The sequence below is a fragment of the Lithobates pipiens genome, unplaced genomic scaffold (assembly GCF_037356315.1).
Source record: "Lithobates pipiens isolate NorthernLeopardFrog02 unplaced genomic scaffold, aLitPip1_a1.2 Scaffold_18, whole genome shotgun sequence".
In the NCBI taxonomy this organism is placed as follows: Eukaryota; Metazoa; Chordata; class Amphibia; order Anura; family Ranidae; genus Lithobates; species Lithobates pipiens.
The window spans coordinates 555461806-555489001 of NW_027507758.1; the positions used below are offsets into that span (position 1 = coordinate 555461806).

The window sequence follows — 27196 nt, forward strand, 5'->3', positions numbered from 1 at the left end:
TTTGTGTTATTCATATATTTTAATAATATGAGTGATGTTTCTGTAGGCAGATCATACAGATTTCCATTTGAGTGTATACAGTGAATTTATTTTCTGCCCATCACAGAGAGAATAACAATAGTCATAGCAATGATTCCAGCCACTCCTCCAATCATCATTCCGAGGACATTCCCGTGAAGCTGTGCCGTCTCACAAAATTGACCCGTGTACATAAACGCCTGGCTTGATGCGCATCTACAAAGATAGATCAAAAAAAGTATATATTTGAATTTCATCAACAAAAAACATACCCAAGCTAAGGGGTTAAATAGAAGACTGTATTTATCTATTGATGGTCTGTACCAGAGGTCTCCAAACTGCGGCCCTTTGCTTTTGCCTTTAGGGGCCTTGGGGCATTGTTCCTCTCACTGATACAAAACACTATTCATCCCACTGACACCAGTGATGGAGCAAACCTAAAAACTCAACTAGATAATCATAGCTCTTCTACCAAAAAAATAAAAAGTCTGTACAAATACGGGTTTAAAAAGACAAACAAAATGTCTTTCGGTAAGTGATATATTAGATGTATGTAATGACCGTCTACATCTCTTTGGGATCCCATTGAGTCCTTGTCTCGCTTCCTAGACACATTGCCAGCAGCAAAATAACCCAGGTGAGCCTTTCACTTACCTTTTGAATTGCTGCCTCACTAGCCTTGAATGTAGCTAATTATCCCTCGCTAGCAAGGGAGAGGCTCCTTCAGGAACAGGTAAATGGTCTGCTTGCAATCCTGACGCTGGTGAGTTGTCACCAGCGTCAGATCGGCCATGGAACATTACTTCCCGATAACATTAAAAAGAAAGAGTAGGACCCTTGTGAAGGCCGGGGCATATATGCAGACCTGAGAGCTTAAGCTTAGAGAGCTCCACTAAAAAACGATTTGTTTTTGGCACCAAAGATTTTAACCCACTGTATCAGTACGAACAGCTTTGTTGGTTGCATGTGTTATTCACTGATTATACCCCAATGCTTCATTTGTTAACCCAAGTCCTTGCCTGACTAAGTTAAAATATTTAGACAGTAAACACTACCAAACCATGAACCTCATCCCTCATCCCTGACTGTACAATTGCTTTAAGATCTACCAACACTGAGTAGTGCCTATTTGATTTCATACAAATTCAATGATTGTTTTGACCAGAGGTCTCCAAACTGCAGCCCTTTGCTTGCCCTTTATCAGGCCCTTGGGGAGTTATTCCCCCCACTGCTATGAGTCACTATTCCTCCCACCAACTTGAAGCATTATTCCTCCCACTGAAACCAACAATACAGCAATAATTCCTGCACTGACATCAACTGGGCACTGTTCTTCTTAATGATACCAATGATGGAGCACCATTCCTCCCGCTGATGCCAATGATGGGGCACTATTCCTCCCACTGATACCAACAAGGGGGGGACTATTCCTCCTACTGACATCAATGATGGGGAACTATTCCTCCCACTGACAGCAATGATGGGGCATGTTTCCTCCCACTGATACCAATGATGTGGCACTATTCCTTCCACTCACACCAATGATGGGGCACATTTTGCCCCACTGATACCAATGATGGGGCACTATTCCTCCCACTCACAACTATGGGGCACTAATAATTCTTAATACCAAAGATGGGGCATTGTTTACTTCCACTGATGCTGTGACATTTTCTACTCCCACTGGCCATGGTCCAGCCCCCCTAAAATCTGAAGCACAGTAAACTGGCCCTTTGATTAGAAAGTCTGGAGACCCCTAGTTTAGGAAATCACACTTTATAATTTTGACAAATCTAAAGTTAACTGCAAAATTACAATGCAAAGTATACGACCAACTTTAACCTGAGAATAGCCTCTAAAAACATAATCCTTTAAAGTCATCTCCTCTTTTCCCCCACTACGTTCCTATACATAAGTATAGCCCTCCATAGATTGAACAAGTGTGAATTTCACCAGGTACCTAGCATAGGTTGAGCCCAAAGGTACCATGGCAAATCATTCTTGGCTAACAACAAGATACACGTGTACTGTACCTGCAGCTTGCTCTGCCATTGTCATTCACGCACACTCCACCATTCAGGCAAAGATTGTCATCACACAATGCCATTGGTTGGGCATCATAATCTTTGGAATCTGCTGGGCTTTCCAGGGATCGCTTCTTCCTATCATGAACTTCCTCTTCTTCATATACCTGAACAGCTGGCTTAATGGGAACTTCAGTCTTTATTAGATGAGTCAAATCTAAAAAGCGGAAGGAATACAATGTCACTTTATAAGGCTGGCTTCATAATTAAGGTTTACTGTATCGTGAGGTTAATGGGGAGCTCCAGGAAATATAATTAGAAAGGGAAGCCAACAGAGGCCGTGTGATGCTTTGGGTAATGTTCTGCTGGGAAACCTCGGGTACTGATATTCATATGGAGGTTATTTGACATGTACCACATACATAAACACTGTTGCTGATCAAGCACATCCCTTCATGGAAACAGTATTCCCTGATGGTAGTGGCCTCTCGCAGCAGGATAATGTGCCTTGGCACACTACAAGCATGGTTCAAGATTGGTTTAAGGCAGTCTTTTTTCAACGAGGGTGCCCAGGCACCCTGTGGTGCCTTCAAGTGTCTTCAGTGGTGCCTTGGCAAAATACCTAGAAATTGCCCAAAACCTGTATACAAGCCAGCAAGTGGATCAACTGCCTATTAGTTACACAAAGTCACATGTTTTTATTGCGCACCATTACAGCCTTCAAGGCGCCAGCATCCTAACAAGCAATTATGTCACTGGTTGATAAGGAGGACGTCGGGCACTTGTCCCTCTACTTCAGCACCAGGGTCATATTAGTTGAGTGAGGGAGAGAAACCAAGGGTAAAGAGAAACACTGGAATACTAATCAGTGCCATTGTGCAAAGGTGTATTTGCTTTGGAGGAATAAATCACCGCTAATGTTGGGTGTCCTATGCATGTGGATGTTGCATTATGCAAAACTATTAGTTTAGTTTTTTTACATTTTTGAATAGGGTATCTTGAGATTGTGTGGAATTTTAAAGGGTGCCTTGACTGAAAAAAGGTTGAGAAACGCTGGTTTAAGGCATATAACAATGAGTTTGAGGTGTTGATTTGGCCCCCATAGTCTCCAGATCTCAGTGCATTCAAGCATCAGTGGGATGTGCTGGAAAAACCATTGAGGTCCATGAAGCCCCCACCTTGCAACTTACAGGACTTAAAGGATCTGCTACTGATGGCTTGGGGCCAGATACCACAGCATAGTGGTCTAGCGCTTCAGAGGTCTAGTGGAGTCCGTGCCTTGATGGGCCAGGGCAGCAAAAGGGGAACCTACTCAATATTAAGTGGGTGTTCATAAAGTTATGACTGATTAGTGTATATCTTATAGCCATTAAACTATGAGTCTTGAAAGCATCTAACTTACCTACGAAGTCTGCGAACAGGATAAGATCATCATTTTTCAGGAAGCTCCTGCGATGTAGATTGGAGTGAGTTATGAAGGTGGTCCAGCCAAAATCAGTAGTCCGATAGCAGTTACAAGAGGAGTCAAAGGTACCAATCTTAGAGGGTCTTTCCCAGCGAGATATATTCTGAGCTGTTAAAATACAACACAAGTTATATAAATGTAGTTAGCCCTGCTGCATTCCTGCAATGGATCCTGGATTCAGCTTTCACTAGGGACATAATCTGTACAGAATTTGTGTGTTTTCCTTTGGGTACGAATGTGACAAACATCCACACAGTCAGAACAAACATTTGTTGTATTTTCTCTGAAAGGTGTAGTGCCTATATCATCAGTGCCATGTAGTGTCCATATTTCAGTTTTAACTCAACCAGGAAATAGAAACGCATTATGCCCACTAGCGGGCACTGATGATATAGGAGCAATAGCTATTAGAGAATACACATCAAATTTTGATTCTGACTATGAAGATATATACAACACATGTTTTATACAGTTTCTGTCTCTACCTACTGTATTAAGAGTTTGGCAAATAAGCATACCTAATCAGATCTGTTCCAGACAAAAACATAAGTGGGACCTAGTCAGCGGCGGTCGGTGGAATTTGTTTTTGGGGGGTCGGCAATATTTTGATGCCTATTAGAGCCTCTGGCTCTAATCAGGTGCTTCAAAAAAAACCTGCCCACTGTAATTCATGCGCCCAGTGCCCTGAAGGGGGCTGGATGCATGAATAGGGGGTGGACAAGGATAGATTCCTTCTATGCATGAATCCATCCATTGCATAAAGGGGGTGGCGTGGAGAGAGGGGGTGCCTCTAATGTATGCTCCATTGTACTTTGTTATAGCTTCCATTTCTGAAAAAAACACACACACACTATCTATCTATCTATCTATCTATATATATATATATTAATTATCCTGAATGCATGGCTATTCTTTATAGAGGAAGTGACTGCCTTTATAAGACTGGCGGTATGTTTCTTGAGAGAAAAACAGGACATGCGTGCCTACAGAGAAATACTATTTGATAGCAGCTCTGAAAGAGCAAATCCATTGCTTTCTGGAGCTAGATACATGGGAGAGATATACTAAAACTGGAGCACACAGAGTGAAATGCACCCGTTCACAGTAACCAATCAGCTTCTAGGTTTTAGCCACATTGGGAACATTTTGTTCACATTGGAAGCGGGTTTGAAATTATGCGAGTTCAGCTGAACTCACAGGATTTCAAACCCGCATTAGATTGCGAGTTCAGGAGTGATTTGATAGGCATCTGTGCGGGTTCATGCACAGATGTCTATTGAAATCACCCCCGAAGTCGCCAAAAGTAGTGCATAAACTACTTTTGGAAAACGGTGCGGTGCCGCAAAGTCGGCGTCGCACCGATTCGGACAGTGCCATTGCTGGCAATAGGCTGTGATTTGGCATGCGATTTGGCATGCGATTTGACATGTAAAATTGCCTGATGTGAACGGGGGCTTATCGTCAAAGCTTGATTGAGCAACCTGAAATTAGAAGCTGATTGGTTACTATGCACATGTGTGCACCCGTATTAGTAAATCTCCCCCATGGCTTCCCAGTTAGGAAGGGGCTTGAACTGTGCAGTAAGGATTTTTATTTTTCATTTTATTCAGTTTTTTTTTATGCTGAAAATGCAACTGCACTGGTTGTGGCCCCTTTTTACACAAACAGAAGAATAAGGTCCACCTGTCAGTTTTTCAGGCGTACCCTCTATTCTCCTCTATGGAGCTTCTGGGTGTAAACAGTCATATGCCCATTTACACCCGCTGACATTCAATCTGATCAGCTAAAAACAAACAGCTGGGGATCCATTTTCCTTCAGTCTAGAGGATCCCATGACAGTCGGGTGTAAATGGACAGGCAGTCTGTTTACATCTGACTGCCCATAAAAGAGAGCAGGTTGCGTCTGCATAAGCAGAGCAGACATTGACCAGCCTGCTCAGCGGGGATCAGCAGACAGATCACCGCTGAGCAAGCGGACTCATAGCAGAGCCCACCCCGTGTGGTAGGGGCCTAAAGCAAAGCTAAAGTTTTTTTTATTTTATGCAAACACTTTGAAATAGCAAGTTAGACATGATGCATGCATGGGGCATATTTAAAGTTGTAAAAATAACTTATACTATTCTCTATGACTTCAATTTCAGCTCTGCTGCCTGAGGAGCTCAAATGTCAAAGGCTTTCCACACCTCCCCCTTAATGTGTCATCATTCTCCTATATTTCCATAAGTCCTGTCCTGTTTTCCCCCTTCTCATTTGACTGATAGTATTTAAACTTTACAAGAGGACTCTCCTTTTAAATACAAATATCTGAAAAGTGCTATAGTTTACCTGTGTTTGTGCCAGTTACAGTACTTACGTGCAATAATCTGATCAGTGGATGTGGTATAGCTTCTGCTAGAAGACATCCTTAGACGAACGTCCGGATCCTGGTCCAACACTGTTATAATAAACTGATGGTTCAATACGGGCCAGTCCAATACAGCATCATCCTCCCCGCTGCACAGGTGGAAAGATATACCAGTGTAACCAGTGTAAGTGGATCCACTTTGCCCATGAGGGTATAAACCCACACCATAACCATAGCCTTCAGGGGAATAGAAACAAGGGCTGACAATACGTTCTCCTTTAACAGTACTAGCAAGGATCTGGCTAAAATTGCGGATGGTCCAGACTCCATTGGGGCAGGGCAGTTCCGACAAAGTGATGTCATCAAGGACAATGCCACCGCTGCTTGTTGTATTATCTCCCTGAATACCTTGGAAAACGTAACGGAACTTTCTATCACTGTTCAGCGTCACATGGGTGAGTTTCCAGTTGTGGTCATTGTCAGCTGTGTAAAATAATACAAAGAGACCTTGGATCAGGTTAAAGAAAAATAATAGTGACTTTGTTTACATAATTTTTATTTTGTTGAAGGATAAGTTCTTTTTAATCAGGCTAATATAACATATTGATTATGACTGACTATACTATATAACAATATCCAGCCAGCAGATTGGGCAGAAGACCCTGATGACTGCAAGTTTTTGCAGTGCTTTACAACTTTGCTGTAAAGACGGCGTAATGTGATCATCTGCTGATCAGGAGGACAGCAGTGCACTCCATGTCTATATTTTATATGGCTACATGTGGAGTCTCAGGCCGCGTACACACGCGGGGACTGTTCGCTCAACTTTGTCCGCTGAACAGTGTTTCGGCGGACAGTCCGCTCGTGTGTGGGCTTCAGCGGACAGTTTCAGCGGACAGTCTGACGAACAAAGTTTTTCGGAAATTCCGAAAAACTGTCCGCTGAAACTTGGTTTGAGCGGACAGTCCGCCCGTGTGTAGGCTTGTTCGTCAAACTAAGTCTCGCGCATGCTCAGAAAGAATTTACACGCCGAAGGTTGCATTGCAGTGTATAGGACGTCGTTTTCTAGTCCCGTCGTACGTGCCGTTCACGTCATCGCGCAAGGTTTCAGCGGACTGTTCGTTCGTCGTGTGTGGGCAAGTCCGTCCATGCTAATTTTGAGCGGACTGTCCGCTGAAACTGTTTGACGAACAAAGTTGAGCGAACAGTCCCCGCGTGTGTACGCGGCCTCAGAGAGAAAAAGCTATATAAGGTGGCTATGCTGTATGTGGAGCCTCGGAGAGACAGCCTGCAAGACTTATGCTCTTTAGTACGGATGAGCAAAATCGAGAGATTTCATTAACCCAAAATGTCAGCGAAAATAGAGATATATGTAGTAGTGAAATCATTATTTTGGCAAAATGCATTGGCATAAATAGGAAATATGAAATTTAGGTGGTTTTTAAGGATGCAAAGGGCTATGAAAGGCTTCTGAGCATTACATAAGTTCCTTCCAACTATCCAGGACCTGCAGTTGTACCAAAAAAATGCCCCCTACTTAGCATTAGTATTTTACATTTTTTTTCCATGAGAAAGGAGAAAAAAAACACAGTGAAAAATAAATTACAGTACACAAATATGAATTAAATAAACATCCCACAAAAAAGACAAAGAATACTCAATGAAATAAACTAAATGACTCTATTAAATAAACAAAGCAAAAAGGGGGGGCAGGGGGGCTGTTCAGACCTAGTAACTAGGGTAAGAAAGCACTTAACATCATGGAACTACATTATTTAAATAAAAAACACATTTTATATTTTCCATAACCATAACTCTTCATTTTGCCTACCTTTGGGGGTTGAATTTAAAAAGCAAAAAGCAAAGCCTATTAACTTAGAACAACCCAGCTGTTCACTGAAATGTGAATATGAAAACTGAAATGCACTTGCAAAACATTATTGTTTTTGGCTAAACTGAACTAGCCTGATTACAATGCCAACTTTAAAGTTAACATATTATTAACATCATTTTTTGAATAAATAAATACTTTCGTCTTCCCATTAACCAAAGAAAAAATATATGCATCTGATCCACCTCGGGAACTTTGTGCTTCACTATATTAAAGATTGTGGAACCTGAGAATGATTCTAGCCTTTAATTCTTCTTAAAATGTTTTTTTTACTGCTGTTTGTGTTCCAGTTAGGGATATTTCTTATTTTTCGTTGCTTAGACATTAGTTGCATATAGAAAAAGGATGGTTTCTCCATCAGAATATGAAAGAGTTATTTATACCAAGAGCTCCAGAACATCCTAATACATGAGGTAATGATGGCTAAACCAATAACACCTCACCCTAAATGTGGCTTTGTGTACCCTTCCTAGATCCTCCTTTGCCCCTCTTGGCTGAAAATAACTCTAACTAAAATATATACCATTAATTGACTTAATTTTCTTCATCCTTCTCACATTCCCAGTGCCATCATCAAGGCGAACCCAGATGGTGAGTTTGTCCTTCGGGCTGCCATCCATCTTGTAGAAGAACTGCAGACACTGCTCTGTCCTCTTAGGATAGAGGATCCTGGACTCCAGCACGGCAGTTTTTCCAACACTTCCTCCATGGGTGTCAAAGGACATGAAATAACCAGCCTCTGCAGGAAGAAGATTATATGATTACCCATTATTGAGTACTCAAGTATAACAGCTGCTAATAGAAATTAGATTAAAATAAGGAAACACTTTTTTTGTTCTAAAACAATATTCTAGTAGTGTTTGATTGTCATTCTAAAAGACTTTTTAAATTAGGGGTGTCAAAGAAATCTAAAGTCTTCTTCTGTGTGGGAGACTTTCCTGGTCTCCCATCCGTAGTAATTAGTTAATGCCCTTTACCTATCTAAATTTGCCATTACATGACCCCATGTGGTGCACCTTCCATTAGTGAAGACCAGTCACTTAGTGCTACAGTCCATTTAAATTCAAATGGGGCACAAGTATATCCCTTACTTGGCCATTCAACTTACACCTCATCTTACAAGCACTGTAGACAAAGAAGATTGACAGCATCGCAGTCAAAATTAAGCAGGACATCAACTTTACTGGAACATTGGTGCAGCACAAACAGCATAACAGTCTTACTCATGATTACAAGCACTATTCACCAAAGACTATCTCCCCTCTTGAAACTGATTTGGGAAGATTTACACAAAATTATATCTGAGGCCTAAACCTTTTTTTTTAGCATAGAGTAGGACCTTTGTCCCATTTGGGATAGTTACCTTCAATTTCTGTCCCATAGACATAACAGGTAGTGAGTATAAATCTCCTCAAAGTTAAGGTAAGTGTACACATAGGCAGATATCATAAAACATGTCCCTGTTGAAAGATTTTCCTCCTATTCTTGTTCCCGGGACAGCTCACAATTATGGATTTCCCAGTGGCAATAGTCTCCAGTCTTGCATCTACAGAAATAAGCAATCTACTCTATGACTCTTCTGGCCAGCTATAAACATTAGAGATTAGCAATGGTTAGATATTTTGGCATGATAACACTAATCTAACTAACTAACACAATTTGATCATTTAGAGCAAGGATATGCAATTAGCGGACCTCCAGCTGTTGCAAAACCACAAGTCCCATCATACCTCTGCCTCTGGGTGTCATGCTTGTGGCTGTCAGAGTCTTGCTATGCCTCATGGGATTTGTACTTCTGCAACAGCTGGAGGTCCACTAATTGCATTAGTATGAGTGTGCTTTACAAATACTCACCACACTAAGCTAAGGGAAACTGCAAGGTGAAACATACTCTGTACATAAGAAAAAAGCAAGGTGCGCTAAAAACTAAGTGCAGCAGAGGATGTGACGAATGGTATATTTAATTAAAATCAGCCAAATGGCTACTTTTATAAAGATCAATAGGCATGTACAGGGCCGTCTTTAATATCGTTTGGACACAGGGAAAACATTTTCTTGGACCCCCCCCCCCATGCAATTTCATTCTCCACCTGCTTTGAGACATACAATAAATAGCAGCTAGACTTAAAATCAGATCAAGCAGCAATTGTGATTGGTTGGCAGCAGTTACAGCATATCATTACTGCTTCTCACAGTAAGCTATATTGCCTCTGGTCCGCTCCCCGTGAGAAATCTCTATATAGGCTTTTCAGATCAATAGCCATTTAGATCTGACTAAGAAATGGATGCTCTGAAGCGTTATCTCCATGTTCTGATGTCACTTTCAATGTGACTCCGAGTGCCTTCCATGCAGGATTCTCAGTTTTTCCATTTATAACAAGGCGCTAATCTTCAACAAATTAATTTTGTATTGTTTATGATCCAGTCTGACCTTCCCAGACAATGATATGCTTTCAGACTTTTAAAGATGAACTCTGGGCAAACAGCTTAATACCCTAATAAATACCCTAATAAAATACATATATAAAGGGTCTGTTTTACCTACCAACGGATTTAAATGTATGTCCATCCAATTGTGTTGTTATGGCTATTTATCTGTAAGCATATCAAGGCAAGTTTTTTTTGTGTTAAATGTGAGTGTACATCTATGTGGGATTTTAAGTTGCAATAAACCTGTTTTAAAACGTTATCACACCATTGCAAGCTTCTATTGTCTTTCACGTGTGTTATATATGTGGAGATTGCTGATAGCCAGGAGGAAACAGTGGCTTGTTGTGATCAGGAGGAAGGAGTGATCTTTGTATCAGCATTTAAGCCACAACTAGCCACGGCAGGAGTGAGGAACCATAGGAGGATCTTCCCAAGCTAATAATATTATTTTTCACAGACTTTTTTTTAAAAGCCCTTAAGGTGAGGGTACACCTGGTGGGTGGGGGGTGCACATCGCATGGAGATACCATCATCACGTTTTATGTTTATGTGTTTGAACTTTTGAAATATTAAGGATTTTTGTGCAATACACAGAGCACGTACACTTTTCTTATTTATATTTTTAGGCACTGCCTAAAGATATTACCATCACGTTCTATGTCTATGTTTTTATAATGGACTTTTCACATTATTGAGGATTTGTGTGCACTTTATTTACATTTTATGTTTGACTTTATTACCTTTATTTACATCATAGGATATATGCATTTAGTTATTAGTTTAATAGTTATCTAATTTTATAATTTATTTAATTACATTTATTTTTAGAGCTGCACATTTGGTATATCAGTTTTGGGGACCAGTTCTCAAAAAGGATAACAGGGAACTGGAGAAAGTGCAAAGAAGGGCAACCAAACTGATAAGAGGCATGGAGGAAAGATTTTAGGAACCGAATTTATTCTCTCATAAGAGGAGGAGATTAAGGGGGGATATGATCAACATGTAAAAATATATAAGGGGTCCATATAGTAAACTTGGTGGTGTGTTATTCATTTTAAGGTCATCACAGAGGACAAGGGGGCACTCTTTATGTCTAGAGAAAAAGAGATTTCATCTCTAAATACCAAAAGGATTCTTCACAGCAGGAGCTGTGAAAATGTAGAATAGACTCCCTCCATAGGTGGTTCTGGCCAGCTCAGTAGATTGCTTTAAAAAGATCTGGATTCTTTCCTAAATGTACATAATATAACTGGATACTAACATTTATAAGTAAAGTTGATCCAGGGAAAATCCGATTGCCTCTTGGGGGTTCAGGAAGGAATTTATTTCCCTGGATCATGCTCTGCTGGGGTTTTTTGCCTTCCTCTGGATCAACTGTGGGTATAGGATTGTGTATATGGGATTGTATGATTTGTTTTTGTTTTTTTTATTTTTATTGGTTAAACTAGATGGACTTGTGTCTTTTTTCAACCTGACTAACTATGTAATGATGTGTCAGTGAACAGAACTGCATTAATATGTCTATTCTATAGCTTGCTTGAGTTCAGATTTCACCAAAGTACACTTAAACAATTATCTCCTTCTAGTAAATTATCTTGTGTTCAGTATTACAGGCAAGTTCATAGTTCACTTTCAAGTGACAGGAGTATAAACAAACTTAGATCCAGTTTGGGGAAAATCATAGTACATTCTTTCTCCTGATTATATAACCGGAACAAACAAGGTAATTGACCCTTGTCAACAGCAATTAATGCAGAATCTGTGTTTATGCCTGCTGTTAAACCATAACACGTGGCCTTTGCACAAGGACCATGCTGTTGAGGGGCACACAAGGTAGTGTCAGCAGTTTTCTACTGGAATTTATTACCTCTACAGCGTCCTGCCAAGGTATGATCCCCAGAAACCCCAGGAACACTGAGCTCATGGATCCAGTCTGCATCGTCCGTGGTACCCTGGACCATTCCACAGATGTTGATAAATTCAAAGGAGCACTGATCCAGGAGAATGAGTGGGGCAGCTGTAAGGGAATGATACAGATTAATGGGAATTGATTCTGTGATATTTTTTTAATACATTTCTCCAAGATCTTCAACAGTGTAATTATCAAAATTAGGAATAATAGGATTCACCCACTAAAGCCCCATACACACTATCAGATTTTCTGCTGATTGTTTCCTTCAGATTTACCAAAACCATATAATATGAGGTCAAACATGGTTTTGGTAAATCTGAAGACAAAAATCAGCAGAGAATCTGATAGTGTGTATGGGGCTTAAGACTTATAGGACTTATTTAATCTTTGCTGCTATTTTATTACATGATCATTTTCTGCTGAAAATGCTCAGTTCACAAAAACAAATATCACTAATCTATGCAATAAATGTTTCCAATAAATAGCTTTATAACCACTAAAATCTGTTGTCCCTAGTACATTTAGGCCTAGCCTTGCTATTTAAAATTGTCTTTCTACTGGCCAATGTTACAGTGCTCTATCATCTGCTGTCTGATAATTCATTAAGTAAAAATCTGCCTGTACTCTTCTCTCAAATACGATGTACATTTTGGCTAAATGTCCTACTGTTGGCCAATTTTACATTGCTGGATGAAAAAGCATGTGTCACTGCTAAAGGTACCCGAATAAAAGCTTTTCTTTTAAAACTGAAATGAAGCAGATTGAGGTGTTAATTGTAAGGGAAATCAATTCCACAACCAAACATGTGCAGCCAGTGTATGATGTTGGTGAGACTGTCCATGAAAAACAAACTGCTCTGTAATACCACATACAAATTTAAGGCATGCCCCAAGCTTGTTATTTGTTAAGGTGAAGTTCCAGTTCCCCAATTCTTTTTATTTTTTTAAATACTCCACCGCTGGGTCCACTTTAAATGCAACATTTCAATAATGATATTCGCCTATTGCCTGCTAGGCAGTTTGGGTAATGTCGTTTTTTACCTGTGATGTCTTCACTTCAGTTATGCAGCACACTGCCCGTTAATTATGCGTGCGGCATCTGTACACATAAATAGAACCTTTCTCATTCAATCATTAGACACTGGAGGGGGTATTCACGTTCGTCCTATCATCCGATTTAAGGTAGTTATTTCCACTCCTTTTTACTGCTGGCTCATGTTTCTTAGTACCCTGTGGTTTTCTGCTTAGGATTAAATACGGTTGCTTCTTATCAATTGTTGCTACATTAAATTAGTTGCATTTATAGTTTTAATTTCAGCCTATTGCCGTCTGTGTTTATTTTCTCTGCTTGCAGTAGGCAAAGACGATCTGTAATCAGGCTTATTTGGTCCTCCAAATATATAGGTTGACCAATAAATATATTATTATTTTTATTATTTTCAATATAAGCAATTTTTGGTCTTAATGAGCAAAAATAGGTATTTATTTGTCATATTAATACATGAATATTTTAAGATTACAAATTCTCGTCTTGGTCTACATTTCTTAATCAGACATGACCATGTTACATATTATTGTGGCATCCCTGGTCTCTTTTTAAGACCCTGTTTTTTTCGTGGTCTGTAAGTATTTATATCACTTTTTTTCATCACAGCATCACCTATTTTATATCCCTTTTTTTAAACACGCACCGCTTTTCACATTCACCTTTCTCACTCAAATTTCCCTCACGTTATGTGGTTTGGGGTTCTCTTTTCTTTTCTTTCTCCTTTTTTTGTTTTTCTCCTTCCCTTCCCTTCTTATCCCCCTTCCACTTTCCCCTATCATTTTTCCCACCCATTATGCTTCCCTTTCCCATTATTTCCTTCCTTCCCATTTCTTCCCCATCCTTCTCCCCCTTCCTTTCTTTTCCTCTTTTCCCATCCCTTTTTCCTTCCACCACCTATTACCCCCCCCCCCCATTTCAACCCTATCAATATCCATCCTCCCTCCTCCCCCTTTCCCCCCTTCCTCCTCCCTTCTTTTCCCTCTTAATCTTCCTCTACCCCCCCCTTTCCTATCCCCCCTTTTTTCACCTCATTCCTCTTCTCCTTTCCCTTTCCCCCCCCTCCTTTTTTTTCCCTCCATCCTCCCACCCTTCTCCTCCCTCTTTCTTCCTCCCATTCTTCCCCTCCCTCTGTCCAACCACCCCCTTGTTCTCCCTCACCTCTCCTCCCATCTCTTCCTTTCCCCCTTCCCTTCCTCCCCTACTCCCCCCCCCCCCCGCCTTTCCTCTCTTCCTTCCCTTTCTTTCCTTTTTTCCCCATTCCTTCTTCTTCCCTCCCCCCATCTTTCTCCCCCTTTTTTCTTTTTCCTTATTCATTTCTGGTTAATCTTTTTCTTTTTGGATAGACTGGCCCTGGCCTTTGGTCATGGGCCAGTTCTTTGAGTGCAGCCCAATGTCCGTCCTTCCATTCCCTTCACTAGTGGCTCTACATCAGGGCACCAGTAATAATCCCTGGTTGGTGGGTAATCAATGGATATGGACGTCATGACACACATCTTTTTTTTGTATACTGGCATTGTCTTGGATATTTATAACTGTATTTTTGTCTTATGTACTCAAACATCTACTTTGTCTTTCAACAAATATCCCCTGAGGAAGCCCCGGCGGGTGAAACATGTCGGGACACTATTGCTGAAAGACTTCAACTTATCTACCCTTATGATGTGTAACTGTATTGCGCAATGTTGCGTATAGCCATCTCTATTATTTTTTATAAGTAATATGGTTTCCTTTTCTGTGTTGGCACCCTGAAAGTCCCATTAAATTACCTCCCAAAATTCCCATAATATTCAGGGATGGTGGTGCCTTTTACTGACTTTGTCACCCACCCATACCATTTGATATTAATGCTGTCCTTTTAGTTAATGTTTAAATGGTTAAAAACGAACCTTATCTCGGAAGCAGACAGGGTCCATATCTGCTGTGGGCATCTGAAGCCCTCTTGTATTTATTTCCTGGATTTGGTGCAGCTGGCTATCCAGCATGCACCTCCCGATCTGGCGCCTGTGCAGTAATGCCACTGCACAGTGCTCTTTTTTTTTTTATCAATAACGTTTTATTGAAAGATATTCGACATACAGTTGAAGTGCTTTCGGTCAACAATATAAAACTTCCAATCGGGAAAAACATGTAACATCTAATTCTTCAAGTACTGTGTCTATCCACAGACCATGTGCCCGTATACACTTCGCAAGATTGTCCAGCGCAGGATATATATACAACCTATGCAATCACAGTCAAACGTATCATCCTGCCGGCATAATAAACACAGTGCTCTTTTGTCCTGACACTTTGCTATAGCAATTGAGAGGCCTCAGCGGAAGTTCCTGGCCCATTGCTATAGCAACCTGTCAATCAAAGAAAATCTCGGTCTGGAAATCGCATGAGATTTCATTATTAGATTCCCATGGACTCCCGGGATAGATGACGCCGATATCCCAGGAGTGCATGGGAATCATCTAGTTACATCATCGCCTAGGCAGACAGAGCCAAAAGTGCTCCATACTGCAAGGGAAAAGAAAAACATACTTTAATATATATATATATATATATATATATATGTATGTATATTATATTTGATGTACATGACTATTTTTGAAAAAGTTAAAATGAGAAGGCATTATTGCATGTTCTCTGCTATATGTGAACAAGCATTATTTAGCCTCATAATCCATTTAAAAAAAGTGGAGAATGAGAAGAGAATCTTTGACTCCTCTTAGCAGACACCTTTACCTACTGTTTTGTTTTTAATTAACTCTTTCACAAATATCCAGATAAGGGAAAAATTAAGAAAAAGGTAACTGGCTAGTGGTAATTTAGCTTGATGTCAATCCCTTATAACCCCTAGTCATGGGCCACCAAGTTCTTCATGGTAATATGTCCCAGAACACAATCTGAAATAATATATTCATACAGATTTTTATTTTATATTATTGCTACGTACCGCAGTGGTACATGCGGTTGAGTCGTTCCAGGTCTATCAGTGAGAAGTCCAGGCGTTGTCCTATAATGTTATTGAAGGCTGGGATTTTGGCAGTAATGGTCGGAACACTGGCATTTTTGTTGAAAGAGAAGGGACCGTAATGCATAACGGACTCATAGTCATATGGAGTGTTCAGATCAGTGATGAAATTGTCATCGTATGTGTTGAAGTTGTGTCCCATTCCTAAAAAAGCCAACATTGGAATTAACAGAAAAATTCTGAATGAAAGAAGAGACAACATTTTGCAAATGTTTATTGGCATGAGCCAATTAAATTGCACAAAGGGATTGAGACAGAAGCATGGATGGCGATATCAATCTAGAGTGTGATAGGTATCCCGAGAGCCATGCATCAAGTCAAAGCCTGCTGTATGATAGTGAATGGCAATCTTAGCCTGAACCCCCACCAGGCCACGCTCCCAACATGTTTCACTCCAACCACTGGAGCTTACTCATTGCGTTGAGGGCGTGGCCTGGTGGTCATCCAAGCTGAGACTGCCATACACTATCATGCAGCAGGCTTTGACGTGATGTGCGACTCCTGGGACACCTATCACTCTCTACCATTGCATAGACATTACATCATTCCATACAGTCTGAGTGTCTCTCACACAAATCTAAGTTCGTGGTGATATCAGTCTACCCTGTCTATTTTTTAGGTCGTCCCCCTGTCAGAACACAACAGCTCAGCGGGGGAGATCACATGGTTAGTACAGCTGCTCTGGCCAGAGGTGACAGGTTTTTGGGGTTGAAGGCAAAAAAAATGAATAGTGTGTACCCGGCTTTACTCAATCTACTGCTTAACAACTTAAGATAGAAGCCACACAGGGAGAGTATTGTTTTTAACAATAGACATTGGGAGAAGGAACAAACATTTTGCAGCATTGCAAAGTAGGAAGCCATTATCCTCATTGGGGAGATTTCACTTGCTGTGCTGGTATCAACATGGTCTCTGTGGTAGGAAGTAAGAGAAAATCTTGCAAATGGGGACACAGATAGCAACAGAAACCTAACAAAGGTTGTAACATTTTCCTACCCTACCAATAAAAAGGTGTCCATTTATATGCTGCGTGAATGCCTCAGCATTTACACAGCCATTGTGAATAATCCCTGTAATGTGTCTATAATTTGTATTTCCCATGATCATCACCTCTATCTGGTGGCTGTAATGTGATATTTTCCTGAAATACCTCAACCAGAAAAATCCCACGTTATGGACACTAAATTGAGTTGATGATCTTAGGAAACACATATAACAGACACATTATGGTAATTATTTGCAACGGATCTGTGAATGCTGAAGCAATTTTTTTTTATAAATGGACCCCAAAGTGCTTTACCACTGTTATCCTGTTGGGAGATTTTCCCTATATTTGCAATTCCTGTCAGACTGAAAAAAAGACAGCAAAAAAGCAAAAAAACACAAAAGCAAAAAAGCTACCAGGGTTTCTAACTGTTCCCTAACCTACACCAAAAAAAGTTTAGGAGATGAACTTGTGAGGGAGAAATGTAGTTGTATTATAAAGCCTTTTTTTCACATATTCTACTTTTTTGTAGCAAAAGAGGAGGATAAAGTTTTCCTTTTTTGTTAATATCATAGTATATTTAAACTGACCTTCAGTGATTTCATCCCACCAGATCTGTACGTAATCATCTCGATCGGTTCTGGACTGCTCATGGTAGAATCCCAGTGCATGTAGGATCTCGTGTTCTATAATAGCCTTATGGTCACATCCACTTCCAATAGAAAGGTTCTGACCAACTCCAAAGTCACCGACGTAGGACCAGCATCTGGGGGGGGGGAATAAAATTGACATGCTTTCCATAGGTGTGTGCAGCCTATTGCATTAGGGTGTGCATCCCAAATCTCAAACACATATGCGTGTGCGCGCGCGCGCACGTGTGTGTGTGTATATGTATGTGTATGCATGTATATGTATATATATATATATATATATATATATATATACACATACACACTTATCAATTAATGTAACAAACATTTTAAAATGTATTTAAACATGGATGGTGTCAGTAGGGCAGTGGACGGTGTCAGTCAGTAAAGCAGTAGACATGTCAATAGGGCATAGGTTGGTGTCAGTAGAGCAGTGGATGGTGTCAGGAGCAGGGGGAATCTGTGCCGCTTGGGGTGATTAGGGTGTGCCCACTGCCTAGGCACAGAAGTGGAAGGAAAATGATCAATGGTTTTCACATTTTTTTACAAATAAATATGTGAAATATGTTGGGGTGCATTTGTATTCAGCCCCTCTAGAGAGTGACATTTTTGCCCATTTTTCTTTGCAAAATAGCTCAAGCTCTGTCAGATTGGATGGAGAGCATCTGTGAACAGCAATTTTCAAGTCTTGCCACAGATTCTCAATTGGATTTAGGATTTCTGGACTTTGATTGGGCCATTCTAACACATGAATATGCTTTGATCTAAACCATTCCATTGTAGCTCTGGCTGTATGTTTAGGGTCATTGTCCTGGTGGAAGGTGAACCTCCACCCAGGCTCAAGTCTTTTGTAGACTCTAACAGGTGTTTTTCTAAGATTGCCCTGTATTTGGCTCCATCCGTCTTCCCATCAGCTATGACCATCTTCCCTGTCTGTGCTGAAGAAAAGCATCCCCACAACATGATGCTGGTGGGGATGGTAGTGGGGATGCATGGTGGGGATGGTGTGTTCAGGGTGATGTGCAGTGTTAGTTTTCCGCCACACATAGCATTTTGCTTTTAGGCCAAAAAGTAACATTTTGATCTCATCTGACCAAAGCACCTTCTTCCACATGTTTGCTGTGTTCCCCACATGGCTTCTCGCAAACTGTAAACAGGACTTCTTATGGCTTTCTTTCAACAATGGCTTTCTTCTTGCCACTCTTTCATAAAAGCTGATTTGTGGAGTGCACAACTGATAGTTGTCCTGTGGAGAGATTCTCCCACCTAAGCTGTGGATCTTTGCAGCTCCTCCAGAGTTACCATGGCCCTCTTGGCTGCTTCTCTGATGCCCGGCCTGTCAGTTTAATTGGACGGCCATGCTTTGGTAGGCAGTTGTGCCATACTCTTTCTATTTTTGGATCATGGACTGAACAGTGATCCATGAGGTGTTCAAAACTTGGGATATTTTTTTATAACCTAACCCTGCTTTACTGCTCCACAACTTTATCCCGGACCTGTCTGGTGTGTTCCTTGGTCTCCGTGGTGCTGTTTGTTCACTAAGGTTCTATAACAAACCTCTAAGGGCTTCACAGAACAGCTGCATTTATACTGAGACAAAATTACACACAGGTGGACTCTATTTACTAATTAGGTGACTTCTGAAGGCAATTGGTTTCACTAGATTTTAGTTAGGGGTATCAGAGTAAAGGGGGCCGAATACAAATACACGCCACACTTTTCAGATATTTTTTTGTAAAAAATTTGGAAAACCATTTATCATTTTCCTTCCACTTCACAATCATGTGCCCCTTTGTGTTGGTCTATCACACAAAATCCCCATAAGTAAAATTATGTTTTTGGATGTAAATGACAAAATGTGGAGAATCTGAAGGGGGTATGAATACTTTTCAAGGCACTGTGTATATATACACACACAGTATAATATACATTATATGTATATACACTGCCATACTCTTGTAAACCTGCGTGTCTGTTCAATTTATTTCCTGAACATTGAGACAGGCTGTCTTGGAGTATACAGTAAATGGCAAGAGATAAATAAGTGCAGCATTACTTGGGTATTTGTACAGTGAAAGAAGAAATGGGTATTAAAATTAAAAAAGAAAGTGAATTACAAAAGTATAATTGGAGACTTACCCTCCAAATTTCTGGAAATGAAGAAAAGTATGTTCTCCTTCATAGGGTTTAAAATCTACACAAGACTTCAGACGAAACATCTCAAAACCCTTCAGAATAGCTCCCTTAGCATTTAGGTCTGAAATTAAAAATAAAGCATACATGAGATTCAATTCATAAAAGAGAGTCTGAATTCTGAAAGCTGTGTTTAAAAAAAGGCAGGTAGAGAGTGAAGGGAGAAAAAGGCTAGTCACCAGTGTGGCAGTAGTCTCAGATCCTGCTACTGCCACCAGATCTGAGAGATTTTCTAGCTCTTGGGGCAACAATCTAAGCTCCAGCAAACTGAGAGTGATGGTCACTGGGGGTGGGTAACCCCACAGTTAACTCTTGCACACCCACACAGTAGCCTCCACCATATGTTTTGACAGAAACATGCAACAACCATAGTATTTGCTGTAGCAGTTCTGACCTGTATGGAATATCTGTGACACTCACTGCCACACACAAACAGGAATGAAACAGAGGTTAAATATAGTAGCTTTCTTCAAAAAAGCAAGGGTTTCTTCGGTTTTTAATTTAGAGAGTTCAGAGATTCAGCTTAGAATTTCTTAAATATCCTTTAATGAAGAAAAAAAAAAGTTCAAGAAAAATATGTATGAAAAAGATATTACAAATCAGACAATAGCAACATTAAAATAAATAGGGTTTAAAATGAAAGGTATTTAACAAATTCTTCGTGGTCTTTGGTTCATGCGTCCAATTCACTTCAGAATCCAATCTTAGCATGCAGTCATTGTTCTGGTGAAAAAGAAGAGCTCCCAGCTGCCAATGATGGCAGCTTTTCTGGCCCCCCATGAGGGTATTTACTGAAATGGCATAACGAAGCAAAGGTTTTGAGGAGTGTATGGAGGGGTATTAAGTATTATTTGACTGAAAGAGTAGTTATTGCTTAGAATAGGCTTCCAGCAGAGATATGAATCAGTGAACAGTATGTGGATTCAAATATGCTTGGGACAAACGTAGATTTAAAATCAGACAAAAAAGTAAAAAATAACCCACAAAAAATAGAAATGAAAAAAATTGAGGCAGAATTGACGAGACACTTGGTCTTTTTTCTGTCATCGCTCTTCCCCATTTCCATGTTATATGATTCTCCAGCAGACACACCCTCAATCCCAGTTTTCAAACTACAGAATTGTTTTCATTCTGACAACCAACATATTGTACAAAAATAAAGTGAAAAATCAACCAGCGCTAAGAAACACAACAAATACAGTGAAAAGAAATATAAAAGTGCAGCTAGAATACTGTAGGTCAAATTACCAAATCCCACATTTCAAAATTCAAAAAAATATATCAGTACAGCGCAAATACAAAATAATACAGAAAATATCATAAAGTGAAAAAAATATAAATAAAAAGTCCATATAGTGAAAGAGATATTTCAGAAAGAGTCCACTTGTGTAATGTATCTTCAATCAATAAATCAAGTGACGATGTGATCCCTTCACCATTGAGCAAGTTGAACTCTCACCTTAACAAGTGGACCTCTGATAAATCAGATAGGTCAAAAACGCATGTTCCCATCAAGGGTAGATCATAAGATTACAGCAGACCAAGCGGAAGCATTTCCAGGTAAGGTTCTCCTCCGTATCATCAGATCAATGTGATATCATATAAAAAAGAACAGGCAAATCTAGTGCTCTCCGTTGATGTAAATTTATTAAACAAATAAATAAAAAACAAATACCACTCACATTTAAAGGCACTGATCTCCAGTGCTGAGTGCTCAGATAAAAAATACCATGCATGGATCAGTGTGTCAGCTGGCGGATGACGTCACGACGCAGGTCACGTGGTCCGACCGTTGATGGGAACATGCGTTTTTGACCTATCTGATTTATCAGAGGTCCACTTGTTAAGGTGAGAGTTCAACTTGCTCAATGGTGAAGGGATCACATCGTCACTTGATTTATTGATTGAAGATACATTACACAAGTGGACTCTTTCTGAAATATCTCTTTCACTATATGGACTTTTTATTTATATTTTTTTCACTTTATGATATTTTCTGTATTATTTTGTATTTGCGCTGTACTGATATATTTTTTTCAACATATTGTACAAAATAAAATCACAAATTGATAGACATCAAACATGATACTGTATGTATCGTAAACATATTTTCCTTATGAGGGTTAATTATCCCCATCTGCTTTCTACACATCTAATAGTGTTTTATTAATGTGATTTTATTGCAGCAGAGCCTTAGGTCTCAAACTGCACATAGACAGTTATGAGGCTGTAGGAAGCCCAGGTTTACTGTTACCATGAGTTTGAAGCGAATCCTGCAGATTTGAGATTTGTGGTCCCGATTAATTTATTGATTTAATTTTGAAATAATTCGAAATTTTGAACTATGACAGGTAGACATACAGGGGCAAATGAGGGGGTCATACTGTCAGTGTACAAGAAGCTGCTGTAGGAAAAGGGTAGTTAAAAAGTGACAAACTGTATAGTGAGAGCTTAGAATCAGTGATGAATGTGTCCTTTAATTCTAATAGCTAGCTCTTTGGGAAATCAACCCCCTTTGGGAAAACCCTCTTTGCTTTTTTTGTTCTTATTGATTATCTTGATATATTTATTTTGTCTATTTATGATTGTCAGTGGTTATTTATAGCTGCTGTCCCATCCACAGCAAGCTGCATCGTTGGAAAGGAAAAAAACGAAGTGCAAGAACAGGGTACACCAAAACCACCCCACATTTTATTAATCACATTCACTGAACCCCCCTATCGGTTACCATAGAGCTGACCATGGACCAAATGGTCCCCAGCCATCTCTATGACTCTCGGAGGCTGGAAGCGACGTCATGATGTCGTAAACACTGCTGTTTTTGTTTTTTTTTGCTGGGAAGATTGAGATTGTTTTTATTCTTTTATCTCAGTCTTTTCCACCTAGAGGAGAGCTGTGGGGACATATAGACCCCAGATCTCTCTGTAAAGAGGACCTGTCATGCCCTATTCCTATTACAAGGGATGTTTACATTCCTTGTGATAGGAATAAAAGTGATTAAAAAAAAGTAAAATAAACAATAAAAAATAAAATATTTAAAACTTCCCCATCCCCTTGTGCTTGCACACAGAAGTGAACACAAACGTAGGTCACGCCCACATATGTAAACACCGTGTAAGGTATCGCTGTGAATGTTAGCAGTGTTGCAAGGAGGAGGAAGGATCAATCTTACATATGTATTGATAATCTTCCTAAATAAAGAGCGTAAAAAAAAGAATGCTATCGCTGCGAATGTTAGCGTGAGAACAATAATTCTCGAAGAAGACCTCCTCTGTAACTCTAAACTGGTAAAAGCGTAGCCTATGGAGATTTTTAAGTACCGTAGTTTGGCTCCATTCCACGATTCCTCCATGTTGGGTGTCTATTTACTCTGCATAACATAACATAATCTTTAAAATTAAAAAAATAAATTGGCTAACTTTAGTGTTTAGCATGTGCGTTGCGGGACAGAGCCGCACACATCCAGTCCAGGGGGCCTACAGGGATGGCCCTACGCATCTGTCTCTCTCTCCGTCAGCCGTTCGCAATTAGTTGTGCCAGCTGATTGGAGAGAGGACGACATTTAAACAGTACCGGTGCACCCCACACCCAGTGGTAGCGGTAATAGCTAATTGAATACTAATTTAATCATTCATTCTCTTTGTCTAACTTTAGTGTTTTGTTTTTTTAATTCATGAAAGTGTTTTTTTCCAAAAAAAATTGCATTTAAAAAATTGTTGCACAAATACCATGTGACTTAAAAAATTATAATGACTGACATTTTATTCCCTAGGGCAGTGATGTCAAATTTTGGCACCCCAGATGTTTTGGAACTACATTTCCCATGATGCTCAACTACACTGCAGACTGCAAGAGAATTATGGGAAATTTGGGTAGTTCCAAAACATCTGGGGTGCCAAGGTTCGCCATCACTGCCCTAGGGTCTCTGTTAAAAAATATATATAATGTTTGGGGGTTCTAAGTAATTTTCTAGCAAAAAAACACAGATTTTTACATATATGAGAGAAATGTCAGAATTGGCACAGATGGCAAGTGATTATAGTGGTTGTAAACCTCAAGCTTGTACTTGTACCTCTACATAAGCCTATAATAAGGGTTACCTATAGGTACTGTAAATATCTCCTAAACATGCACCATTTAGGAGATATTTACTATATATGCAGTCTATGACGTCATTGGCGCATGCGCTCTGAAAGAACAGCCACCCGGGCATTCCTTCTGAATCCTGTGCCGTAAATAAGGGCTCACCCGCGCATGCACGGGAGTGATGTCATCGTGGCTCCAGCCAGTCACATAGCCGGAGACTACGGACCCGGAAGGAAGATGGGTGTAGAAGGTAACGGAGATTGCATCACTGGAATGCTTTGTTTTCAGGTAAGTTTCACATAATGTGATGCATACTAGCACATTATGCCTTTACCTTGCAGGTCTGAAAAAACTTATCAACTGCAGGACAGTTTTACATTTAGCAAGAACATGGACAAACTCCTGTCCCATTTCCATCTGCTGATCAAAGCTGGCCTATTGAAGAAAAAGCTGCTACTACTACCTAAAAAACTTTTTTTGCAAACTGACATTAATCAGATTGGGGTATTACTGCTGTATCTAATTCAAGCTAATTGTAAAGAAAAAAGTAATTCCATGGCCTAATATGTGCTTCCAGTGTACACTGTTGTTGAGACTGTTGTTGAGACTGTACAAGAAAATTGTGCTGTTCCATTAACATCACAAAAAATAATAAAAATAAAAAAAAGCCCACTGGGACATGTTCCCCATGGCAATACCCAGCCTCTTGGGAATTTTTGTGACAGTAGTTTACCTATCAACATTACAAATGGCCATAATTTAATAACAGGATATGCCCTCCTTTAGACTTCAATGGGATTTGAGTTTGCAATATTTCAAACAGGACTTGCCGAAACCTTGATGAATCAACCCTGGGTAGATTTACTAATTCCTTAGATAATGCACTTTTTTTCTGGAGGAACTCCAGACAAAAGGTATCATATTTAAGGTTATTTTAAAACAAATGATGGCGCCCTCTGAAAAGTTTTTATCGTTATATGTGCAGTGAAAATTGTGTAGCTGCCCCTTTAAAAAGGTGAATGATCCACCTTTAGCATACCTCCCAACTTTTGAACTTCAGAATGAGGGACACCTAACGGAAGAAGAGAATTGTCCCGGTGCTAAATGTGGGTGTGGCCAAACTCTTAACAGTGGGAGGGGTTCAAGGAGGGTGGTTTAACAAAACCTGGGCTTCCTTGTACCTACACAGAGGTCAGCAGGACAGGGCCCAGGGGTCAGTATGGCAGAGAAGAAGGGACACAAGGGCAGAGGAATGGGATCAGCAGGATGGAGGACAGGGGGTCAGTAGGGAAGGGTACAGGAGTCAGCAGGATGGAGGACTGGAGTCAGTAATGAAGGGTACAGGGGTCAGCAGGACGGAGGACAGGAGTCAGTAGGGAAGGGTAAAGAAGTCAATTACCCCCCCCCCCCCCATCCTTCTTCTTAACCAAAATCTCCCCACCTCCTCCTAGCACAAATTCAACCCCCTCCCATTTCTCCTCTTAGCAAGAATACACCCCCCCCCCCAAATTAACCTTTCCTGTGCATAGTCCCCACCCTCCAAAAATCTCTCTCCCTCATGTCATACCAGAGGAGATAGGATGACACAAGTGAAATTTGGGGGAAGGGCACAGGAAAAATCTGGGGGAGAGCACTGGTGAAATCGGGGGGGGGGGGGGGAGCACAGGAGAAATCAGCAGGGAGCACAGAAGAAAGCTGGGGGGAGGGCACAGAAGAAAGCTGGGGGGGGGAGGGCACAAAAGAAAGCTGGGGGGAGGGCACAGAAGAAATCTGGGGGGAGGGCACAGGTGAAATATGGGGGGAGGGCACAGGTGAAATGGGGGAGGGCACAGAAGAAATCAGGGGGGCACAGGAGAAATCCGGAGGGAGGGCACAGGCGAAATCTGGGAGGGGACAGCCCACCCCACCACACCACCCAGTAGATCCGAGGAGGAGCTGCAAGCCACTCTGCCATGCCCTATATGCAGAGATCCCAATCCATACAGCTGCCGCTCTGCTCCTCACCTGTACACTGATGGGTAGCGGCATAGATCTCCTCACTCCTGTTGCTCACTTGGCTTTCTCCACACCTTGACGGTCTCGGCCAGGGCGCACAGCATACTCGGGAGTCTGGACAGTGGATGCGGAACTAATTCAGTGCCCCTCTGGATGTTGCACCCAGGTCCACTGTCCCCTGGACCTTACCGCCAACCTTACGTCACCGTACGCCCCGGGGAGGAGCAGCAAACTGCTCTGCCATGCACTGAATATGTGTGCAGCAGGCAGGATATCTCACTGCTGGCTGCCTGTCACAATACACAGCAGTGCGGAACCCAAAACGCCAGCACAAGGTGCAAGCGGGCAAGCCACTGGAGCCAAGTGCTGGAATTCGTTCCAGCACTCGGCTCCACTCTGGGACAAAGCCTTGATGTGCTAGGATGCCGGGACGTAGATGAAATTGTGGGACAGTCCCGGTGAATCCGGCACAGTTGGGAGGTATGCCTTTAGTGATCATTTTTAGAATACTGATTAGGTACAATTAAAAATGTTAAAAATCCGCCTTACGGGTGCAGTCACCTTTGTGCAGCCCACCCATACTTTTCCTTGGCCTCATATGGACTGGCTTGAATCGTTTGAACCTTAGACTGATCTTTTGGTATCCTACAGTTGTTCACTTGCTTGTGTATGTTATGTTTCTTGCTGTATCTGTACTTTCTCAATGATGTGAATTTTCAATAAACTCTTTGTACAAAAAAAATAATAATTTTAAAAAATCCTTCACTTTTTGAGTTTAGGTGCACTTTAACATATAACGCATATGCTACATGGATGCAATAACAGTTTTTTTCAGTTAGTTTGCTATTAGTTTATTTCCATTGCTGGAAATAAGGTTGCTGTGTTTATTAAAAATTGTTATAGTTTAGGAATTCTGCCTTTGGGATCTAAATATTGATTAAGAGTATAAATATAGAGATTGGAAAGGCAGATTCATTCTGCCATCATTCACACTGGCATACAAAAGTGTTCACTTGTGCAAAGGCTGTATTTGCCCAAAGGGGATGCAAAAGTGTTCTAAGCATCTGCATGCAGGCAGCCCCATTCATGCCTTTTGGGATGCAGTGGCTAAATGGACACAGCGGCTGCTCTTACTTT

At 40.7% G+C, this 27196-nt stretch overlaps 1 protein-coding gene across 1 annotated transcript in view; it reads right to left on the bottom strand.

The window, feature by feature from the left end:
* The window catches only part of MEP1A (meprin A subunit alpha), a 40023-nt gene continuing 12827 nt past the window's right edge, over nt 1-27196 (bottom strand). Inside the window, exons 6-14 of the mRNA XM_077488926.1 lie at nt 19925-20042; nt 17726-17901; nt 16073-16294; nt 12040-12189; nt 8266-8481; nt 5861-6334; nt 3445-3615; nt 2052-2259; nt 1-234 (exon numbers count right to left, since the gene is read on the bottom strand). Of these exons, the coding sequence (XP_077345052.1) occupies nt 87-234; nt 2052-2259; nt 3445-3615; nt 5861-6334; nt 8266-8481; nt 12040-12189; nt 16073-16294; nt 17726-17901; nt 19925-20042 (1883 nt within the window). The 3' untranslated portion in view covers nt 1-86. The remainder of the gene's footprint in view (nt 235-2051; nt 2260-3444; nt 3616-5860; nt 6335-8265; nt 8482-12039; nt 12190-16072; nt 16295-17725; nt 17902-19924; nt 20043-27196) is intronic.